This window comes from Antennarius striatus, chromosome 16 (genome assembly GCF_040054535.1).
Source record: "Antennarius striatus isolate MH-2024 chromosome 16, ASM4005453v1, whole genome shotgun sequence".
NCBI lineage: Eukaryota > Metazoa > Chordata > Actinopteri > Lophiiformes > Antennariidae > Antennarius > Antennarius striatus.
The window spans coordinates 395,001-405,000 of NC_090791.1; the positions used below are offsets into that span (position 1 = coordinate 395,001).

Below are 10,000 nucleotides of genomic sequence, written 5' to 3' on the forward strand. Positions count from 1 at the left end.
CACGGCCAGCGCTGCCTGATAATTGCTGGAGGATGTAATACATGTGAGAGATGGGGGGGCGGCGTGATCCGGTTTGCTGCATAAATAACACGGGACCTGTCCTTGGGGGGGGGGGTCCTGGGGGGGTAGAATAAATTCAAAAAAGGAATTGAGGGCAAAATTAATCCTTTGGACATTCACCCGACTGTGGTTGCCCCCCCATCTTCTTTTTTTTATCATACACAAATAATTAGCTTACACGAGTGGCGAGGGGGGGGCGGGGGGGGGCACCATATTTCACGGCAGACAAACATATTGAATGCAAATCGCCGCAGCTTCATAGGAAATAGATTGGTTATTAATGGCCTGGTGGGTTCATTATGTAGCGCCGGGTGGGGGGGGCACCGAGGAATTATGGGTGATGGCTTCGTAGGGCACAAACAATAAATGCTTGTTACGGCGGGGGAGGCAGGTTTATCCGGTGCTCCATCTTGTCTAGGGCTGGGGGGTTGGGGTGGGGGGGGCAGAGCTCGGTGCTCTCTATTAAAGGAACAGCTGGACTGACGCGCTCGGCTGTTCACAGGCCGCCGTCGCCCCCTGTCTGCCAACGCAGCGCAGCAGCAGCGCCGCCGGCGTCCAGCAGGGGGTGTCTCCTGTTCTCACAGTTCAGACGATCTCTAAAACCCAAAGGAGGAAGAAGACGGACGACTGGGCGTCGCCCTCCGTGGTTGGTGACATCAGCAGCACCGAGGTTGTGGGTAATCTGTTAGCGTTGCTAGCTAACTGTGCTAGTCTGCACCACACAACCAATCAGAATGCTCTCATTAAGCCTACGGGCCACGCCCAACACCCGTGTTCATCCGCCACTAAAACTAGTCCCGGTTTAACCCCCGCAGGAACGATCAGCTGTTTCATTGGGTCAGAACCAACAACAGTAAAAATACAACAACATGGGGGCGGGGCCCGGAGGGGGAGGGGCATTCAAGGAGAACATGAAAGCTTCAACATCACAAATCAATAAAGTTCTGTATCAGCTGACGGTGGAATAGGACCCGCCCCCGGGGCAGAGCCTGATTGGAGCCCACTGTCGATGAAGTGAAACAGCCCCCGCTCTTGATGACAGGGGGGCTCTCCAGGACCGGATCTGGAACCGCGGCTCTCAGCCAATGAGCTCACGCCGCTAACGCTGTCATTAGAACCAGGATGGTGATGCTAACGGGCGGCGTCTCACCTTGGAGCCGCGCTCGTTGAAGATGATCTCCACGTCCAGAATCTTCCCAAATTGCTGCAGAGAGAAAAGAAGAAGAGGCGGAGTCAGAAGCAGCTCCTCAATCTCGCTGCCACGCCTCAGCCGCTGCAATGCTTTATGGGAGTTTCCATCAATACTGGAAGAAATGAGATCAGAAGACCCGTGATCGATGCCCGAGGCGTGATTGACGCCCAACGTGTGATCAATGCCCAATGTGTGATCAATGCCCAATGTGTGATCAATGCCCAAGGTGTGATCAACGCCCAATGTGTGATCAATGCCCAATGTGTGATCAATCCCCAATGTGTGATCAATCCCCAATGTGTGATCAATCCCCAATGTGTGATCAACGCCCAACGTGTGATCAATGCCCAACGTGTGATCAATGCCCAACGTGTGATCAATCCCCAACGTGTGATCAACGCCCAATGTGTGATCAATCCCCAATGTGTGATCAATCCCCAATGTGTGATCAATCCCCAATGTGTGATCAATGCCCAACGTGTGATCAATCCCCAGCGTGTGATCAGCGCCCAATGTGTGATCAATCCCCAATGTGTGATCAATCCCCAATGTGTGATCAATGCCCAACGTGTGATCAATGCCCAACGTGTGATCAATCCCCAGCGTGTGATCAGCGCCCAATGTGTGATCAATCCCCAATGTGTGATCAATCCCCAATGTGTGATCAATCCCCAATGAATGATCAACGCCCAATGTGTGATCAATCCCCAATGTGTGATCAACCCCCAATGTGTGATCAATCCCCAATGTGTGATCAATCCCCAATGAATGATCAACGTCCAACGTGTGATCAACCACCAATGATCTTCCACGCAGGCGGGCCTTGATGCGGGTGGACAGATGGTTAACAGGGGTGGGGAAGAGCAGGTTACTATCTAGCTGAAACCGGCAGAGGAGGGGGTGACCCCGCCCCATCAAGCCACCCGCTTCTTTAACGGCGCCGCCATCCGTTCTGGGGGGGCGATCAGAAGATCTGCACATCTGCCGCGTATGGCGCTGAGCTCCATTGGTTCCAACGGGAGCAGGACTCCGCCTCCTGCCGGCGCTTCTATCCCATTGTGACGCCCCCCCCCACCCTCCCTGAGACGACGCCCCCCCCACGCCGCGTGCAGATGCTAATTGTTTTAACCGAGCGTAATGGGCTTGTGGCGCCGATTAATTAGTTTCAGAGGAAGTCGTCTTTGTGGATTTCCACACGGCGCTGGGCACACACACACACACACACACACACACACACACACACACACACACACACACACACACACACACACACAGACACACACACACACACACACACACACACACACACACACACACACACACACAGACACACACACAGACACAGACACACACACTCACAGACACACACACACGCACACACACACAGACACAGACACACACACACACACACACACACACACACACACACACAGACACAGACACACACACAGACACACACACACACACACACACACACAGACACACACACACACACACACACACACACACACACACAGACACAGACACAGACACACACACTCACAGACACACACACACGCACACACACACAGACACAGACACACACACACACACAGACACACACACACACACACACACACACAGACACACACACACACACACACACACACAGACACACACACACACACACACACACACACACAGACACACACACACACACACACAGACACACACGGAAACAGCTGCATCAGCAGCACCGATAAACAATAGCTTCAATGGGAGGAGCCTGCAGTGGGAGGAGGAGGGGGGGCTGCAGCTCTGACCGTCCAATCAGAACACAGAAAGGATCCAATATTGATTTGAAAGTGACGATAGAACGGAGCGCGCCGCCGCCGCTTCCCCCCGCTGTTCCTCTGACATTTCAAACAGGTTTTTTTGGGGGGGGTTGACGTGGGGGGGTTGATGTGGGGGGGTTGACGTGGGGGGGTTGATGTGGGGGGGTTGACGTGGTCGGTACTCCGTGTGGTGTTTACACGGGACTGAGTGGCGTCCGTGGCGACGGGAGAATGTCTGAGTCGACGCTTTCCTCCTGAATCAAATAACAATGGACGCCGTTGGCTCCGCCCCCGGGCGCCGTGGAAACAACAAACACCCGAGACCGACGCCCCCACCTTCGATTAGCTCCACATCTTTACACTCTTAGAACACGCTAATGACGCCGTGTGTTCACACAGCAGAGCAACATGCGGCAGCTGGGTGGGGGAGGGGCGAGGCCCCCATCGCTCTGGGGGACGCCGTGAGGGTGGTCACACGAACGAGGACAACCCCCAGCGGCGCTCGCCCCCCCATTCCCACATGCCAACTTCATGGCGACTAATTAGCGAAGGCGCCGCCGCGCCTCGTTAGAGTACGGCGCGATTTTTTTAGGGCTCCGCCCCCTCCTCCCCCACCTGACTGCCTGCACGTCTGCAGGCTCCGCCCATGCACTAAGCTAGTAACGTGTTGCACTAGCGGCATCCCAGAAGCCATTGCGGTGGCTTTGCTCACACAAAGGCCTTTTGTGGCGGCCATGTCTGGGGGCGGAGCTCCACCCGACACCATTAATCCCCCCCAGGACAAACACAAAGGGCACGTAACGGGGGGTGGTGGAGGGGGAGTGGGCGGGCTGTGATCAATATGGTGTCATGTTGCCGCCCGGCGGCGGCCCAGAAGGCCTTGGAGCTAATTAGCGGCGCTGCCGACGCTAACCGCTACAATCAGGAGAAGAAAGGGAGACGCGGCGCCACGCTGTCGCTAATTCATCAAACCGCCGCCGGATCACTCCGGTAATAAATATCATCAGCTGGAAATCGTCTCCATGGCAACGAGAAGCCACGCCTCCGGGTTCCGACGGTGCCATTAGCACGTAGCATCTAAAGTAGCTTCCTGGCGTCTCCATTCAGAACCAGTAGCGTGACGTTTGGCTCTGTTCTTCCGTCGTTAATCAGGGGGCGGGGCTTGCTATGCTAACATATGACCCGACAGGTGAGGTCACAAACCCCCCCCCCCCGGTACTCACCCCAAACATCTGCCTCAGGTCGGGGTCCCGGAAGCGGAACGGGATGTTGGACACGTGGAGCCGCTTCGGCTGCTGCTTCTCCAACGAGTCCGAGTGCAGCTGGGAGGGGTCCGTCTGCGTCACGTCGTCCGTCTGCGCAGACGCACACACACACACATACACACACACACACACACACACACGTTAGCCGCTGCAGGTTAGCATAGCTGCAGGGGGGGGCGGGGCTAACAAACTTACAGCGGCTGCCATTTTTCAACAGTGCGATAAACAACGCTGACGGGTGTCAGAGCTCAGGTTGTCCGAGCAAATCCAGGATTAATCTCTGCGCTTAGCGACGGGATGATTGACGGCGCTGACAAAGAGGCGGGAACACAGATCCGCCGCGCCGCCGCGCGTCCAGACTAGACACATTACTGGGGACGTCAGAGAGCGGGGCCCAGGGCCTCGGCGCTTGTTTCCATCATTATGCGAATGCGACTTCGACGTTTCTTTATAAACGACCCTCTGCTGTCAGTGACACCCCCCCCCCCGCTCTGGGGGGGGTGGCGGTGATGGATTCCACCGCGCCGCTCGCCGCTCCTCCGTTCCCACGGACCGTGTTTTTGTGGCGGACGGAAAAGTGAATCAGTTTTTAGTTTCTGTCGGTCGGGTTCAAGTTCGACTCAGTCAAGTCGAGCTTTAATGAAACTGATCCTGAACATCAGATTCATTTTTAACGCCACGGAGCGGTTTAATCCGACCAGCATTACACTGTTTTACTCTAACTATAACAACAAACATGAATCCAGTTTGAATCAACTTTATTAAACAAAGACAACCAGGTGTTAGCCTAGCCTAGCGTAGCGCCGCGGCGACGTCTAAATTATTTGTCAGCACATTAAAACACTTTTGTCTTCGGTTTATGTAAAGATAAACACAAAGCACCTCGTTAATTAGCATCGCTAACGGATGAGCGGCTGCACCTGCACCGCATCTGTTCAACACCCCCATTATCAGAATCATTACCCCGACGGGGGCATTAACACAGGTTCATTTAAGCCTGAATTTGTGCGTCTTGTTCAGCTGTTTAATTATTGATTAGAAAACTTTTGGAGAACCGATCAGATCGATGCCTTTGATCCTGATCATCATCGGTTTGATTTTAACGGCCGACCGCGTGTGATTGGAGGACGGTAGCCCCGCCCCCTGAGTGACCCAGTGTGAAGCAGCGCTCTGATGGCGTCAGACACACACACACACACACACACACACACACACACACACACGGCTCGTAACCCTGCGCTGAGGCTGACAGGCCCCGCCCGCTGATGCATCGCCCTCATTGAGGAAATGGGGCGGGGACTGATTCATTATCATCCATCATCATCATCGTCATGGTAACTATGATGGCCTCATTATTCTCATTATCCTGATGAGCTTCTCTGTAACGGCCGTCATTCTGGGACGGTGTCACACACTGTTAACGCCCCCCCCAGTGTCCCTGCCGCCCCGCAGGTGGGGCAGGTCGACGCGTCCCATCGGTCACACGCGACACCGCCGACCTTTGGCGTGAGTTCCCAGAATGCCGAGCGCCTCCAGCGTCTGCCTCTTTATCACTGCCACTGTTTGCAAACACCTGATTGGCTCTCAGGCGGGCCGGCGGCACCGTGACACGGGGCGGGGGGCAAACACAGACACACATAGAACACAACCGCTGAATGCTGCCCCCCCAGCACTGAGGCGGGGTAAGGGGGTGTCTCTGCTGCAGGAAGTAATTACCTCCGTGTTCCACAGGAGGCCCCCTTCAGAGCCACTTCACTGTCCCGACAGCTGCTGTCACAGGGGGGGGGGCAAAACATGCCGTTACTGCCACAGCCGGCAAAGCGGGGTAGGGGGGGGGGGGCGTCAGCGCCGCGGCGCCGCGGCGTTCTGTTCAGGCGCTCATCTCAAACACCCCCTCGCTGTTATTTGCAAATCGCCTGTAAAGTGCTGGCTCAGCACTTCCTCCTGGAGTGGCATTACACCCCCCCACACCCCCCTAATTGAAACTATCTGATTGGAATGCTGCCAAGCAGGTAGATTACATCCGATTAAATGGGGGGGTCTGAGTCCTGCTCCAGAATTATAATGCCTCGCTTTAATTCATTATTCTCCCCTGTTTGTTGTGTTTTCTGAAGAAGCTGTGAATAAATCTCCTCCATCATGGGGGGGCCCCGCCCCGCCCCCCATCTGTGAACCCCCCCCCCGGGTTCATCGACGGCAGCGGAGGCTAGATGACTCATTCTGGACATTCATCGTCTGCATAGAGAGAAAGTGACGGAACGCTGGAGTAAACCATCAGGAGGGGGGAGGAGCTAAACAGAAGGGGGAGGAGTTAAATAGATGGAGGAGGAGTTAAATACATAGGGGAGGAGTTAGGCTCTGTCCACACATGACCACATGAGCGTGTGGAACAACACGTTTATGAACAGAACAACACACGTGAAGCGTCACGTCTCAGTTCTCCACCAGGGGGCAGCGTGACCCGGTCCCACCCAGAACCGGGTCCCTTTAGTCGCAACCAATGGATCTGTTTGTCCTGAGGCGGAGACGCACTGCCGTCAGCTCCGCCCCTGTTGGTCACGCCCCTCACACACGTGTGTGTGTGTGTGACCCCCGCCCTGACACCACTGAGCCCCGCCCTGACACCACTGACCCCCGCCCTGACACCACTGAGCCCCGCCCTGACACCACTGAGCCCCGCCCTGACACCACTGAGCCCCGCCCTGACACCACTGAGCCCCGCCCTGACACTACTGAGCCCCGCCCTGACACCGCTGAGCCCCGCCCTGACACCGCTGAGCCCCGCCCTGACACTGCTAAGCCCCGCCCTGACCCCGCCTTCATTCATCTGAACTGATGACTCACGGAACCAAACCTCGGATTGAACCGACCAATCACGAGCCGGGTCGTCTTTGCAGCTCGCTGGCACCCCCCCCCCCCCCCGTTGGAGAACAGTCAGGGGGGGCTCTCCTCCAGTTGGTCGTGTTTGAGCGACGTCCCACAGGACCGCCCCCCCCGTCCCACTGTGGACCAGCCAGTGTTGATGGAGGCGGAGACGAGTCCCTAGTCCTCATTAAATACCCACAATGCCTCTGTGCCGCCCCCCCTCCTGCCCTCCACCCGTTTTAAGTCCTGAGTCTAGAATGTTTGCTGAAAGAGGAAGAGGAGCTGAGCACAGCAGAGGATGGGGGGGTCGCTGCTGTGTGTGAGGGGGGGCGCTGGTGGGGGGGGTCTGCTCCCTCAATCTGTGCTTCTGCAGGGGGCCCTAATCAAAGGCGTCTGTGGACCCACAGCCAACAGGCGGGGTCCGCCATTAAGGGGGGGGACACAGCGGTGGCTGGCGTCCCCCCCAGGATTACACTGTGTGTTTATACCCCACTAACGCCCCCCCCGTCCTGCTGGATGAAGAGAGAAGGGAACGCAAGGCGAGCTCTCATCTCTCCACGGCCCCCGTCTCTGGGGTTCCTCACAGGGGGGGGGGGGCAGATGAAATGGAATCAAATGGAGGGGGGGTGAGGGGGGCTCAACCTCCTGCCAAGTCTCCTCACTTTAAACTCTCCAGTGTGTCAGCCATTACTGGAAGTGCGGCGCATAACCATGAAGCGGGGGGGGGTCACACAGATCTTCAAATCAAACGCGGCGACATGGGGGGGCGTGGGGGCGGAGAACGCTGCTCCTCCTGCTGCATCAGCACCTCTCCGCTGCCAAACGCTCATCGCCCATCGGTAATTGTGGGGGGGGGTTATTAACAAGGCTTTTATGAGTGACCCACATCCCTCTCGGGGGGGGGGGTGGCCCCGCCGTGACCCCGCCCAGCAGGTGTTTCCACACAGGAGCAGAAACAAAGGTCTGAAGGTCTTTTCCATCTCTCAGAGTATTATCCGTCTGCCCCCCCCCTTTAACCCCCCAGAGAAGGTCCGTTACGGGGGCTCAGAGCGCCGCAGCTTTTATTAAATAACCTTTAGTGTTTGTGAGGAGATACGCAACAGCGGGGGGGGGCGTGCTGCAGTGAGGGGGGGCACTCTGGAGCGACGCCGGGGGGAGAACAAGTAGGACTGAAGCTAAACACAGCTGATGGACGTCTGAACCAATCGGACGCGAGAATGAAATCAGTACAGGTAGTCCTCAACATACAAACATCCGACTTACATTCGTAGATATGAACAAAGGCGCTTCACCATCTCCGCAGCTCCAACACCCCCTCCCCCCCTTGTTGTTGTTTGCTGTTGTCCCTGTTAGCATCTCAGAGCGTCAGGCTCCTCACCCCATTGGCTACTTTACTGTTCATCATGATGCTAAAGCTAAAGCTAGTGGAGATAGTGGTAGTGGTGACCACCTGATGACAACTCTGACTCTGACCAACAATAACTCCTCCCACCTCCTCCGCCTTCACTCTGAAGCTAAGCTACATGCTACATGCTGCAGTAAATACAGTGGATTGTTAACAACAGCTGACTCTTATGCTATGCTACATGCTAAAGTAGCTACACTGGAGCTACATGCTACATGCTACAGTTGATTTAATGTCATTCAGACAGAACGGGGGGGTGGGGGGTAACATCGTCCTTACCGGCGTCGCTGTGACAACAGCGTGTGGCGGCAGACACCTACCGGGGCGGTGGTGGGGGCCGTGATGGACGGCGTGCTGCTGTCGGTGGGGGGTGGCTCGCTGTGCGTCTGCGTGGGGGGGTACAGCGTCATGGCGTGCTCAGGGACGCGGCTTTGCCCGCCGTAGTCCTGCGTCGGGAGGGGGTGTGGCGCCGCAAACTCTGCTGGGATGCCGTTCTGTGGGGGGGGTGGGTACTGGGCGGGGGTGTACGGCTGGGCCATCGCTTCTGGGGGGTTGGTGGCCTCTTGGTTACCCTGGGGGAGGAACAACAGCAGCGTTAGAAATCAAACCCAAGGGGGAGTGTTGGTGAGGGGGGGCAGCCATTATAACCCCCCCTGATAAGAGTGCTCCTTGATCTTTGCTAACGAACACGGCTGCTGCTCGGGGGGTGAACTGAGAGGAAAGATCAATTAATTGATCCTGTTTGATCGGGGGCTGTGATTGGACGACAGCAGCAGCTGCTTCCTCCCTCTCCTCCAATCCGGCGGCGATGGAAGTTTATCAGTTTAATAACAGAGGCAGCGGTGGTGTTTTGGCTCCTCCCCCTAGAGCACAACCCTCCCCCCACTGGTGAAATGGATGGCCCCCCCTGCATGGAGCCTTTGTCTCTTACGGATTCTTCAGACGATGAGCTGCAGGGATAACGGACTGATCCGTTACCGCGGTAAAGGACCAGAAGGGTCTGATGGAAGCTCCGCCTCTGAATCCAGACCAATGAGCAGAGAGATCAGACTCACCCCCCCCACATTAAAACACTGAGGAGAAGGTGAGACAATAACACTGCAATCCAATAACACCCCCAGAAAGACCCGCAATCAGATTTAAAGACACAACCGGCTGCATAACCCCCCCGCCCCCCCAGAGGAAGAAGAGGAGGAGGAGGAAGAGGAAGAGGAGGAGGAGGAAGAGGAGGAGGAAGAGGAGGAGGAGGAGGAGGAAGAGGAGGAGGAAGAGGAGGAGGAAGAGGAGGAAGAGGAAGAGGAGGAGGAGGAAGAGGAGGAGGAGGAGGAGGAAAAGGAAGAGGAGGTGGAAGAGGAGGAGGAAGAGGAGGAAGAGGAGGAGGAAGAGGAGGAGGAAGAGG

The 10,000-nt window shown here is 56.4% G+C and overlaps 1 protein-coding gene across 2 annotated transcripts in view; it reads right to left on the reverse strand.

Moving 5' to 3' along the window:
- Positions 1-10,000, reverse strand: part of LOC137609981 (RNA binding protein fox-1 homolog 3-like) — a 267,024-nt gene that overhangs the window by 18,166 nt on the left and 238,858 nt on the right. For both annotated transcript variants that reach the window (XM_068337367.1, XM_068337368.1), the window contains 3 exons: positions 8,922-9,173; positions 4,290-4,421; positions 1,211-1,264 (listed from right to left, as the gene is read on the reverse strand). In XM_068337367.1, the coding sequence (XP_068193468.1) occupies positions 1,211-1,264; positions 4,290-4,421; positions 8,922-9,173 (438 nt within the window). The remainder of the gene's footprint in view (positions 1-1,210; positions 1,265-4,289; positions 4,422-8,921; positions 9,174-10,000) is intronic.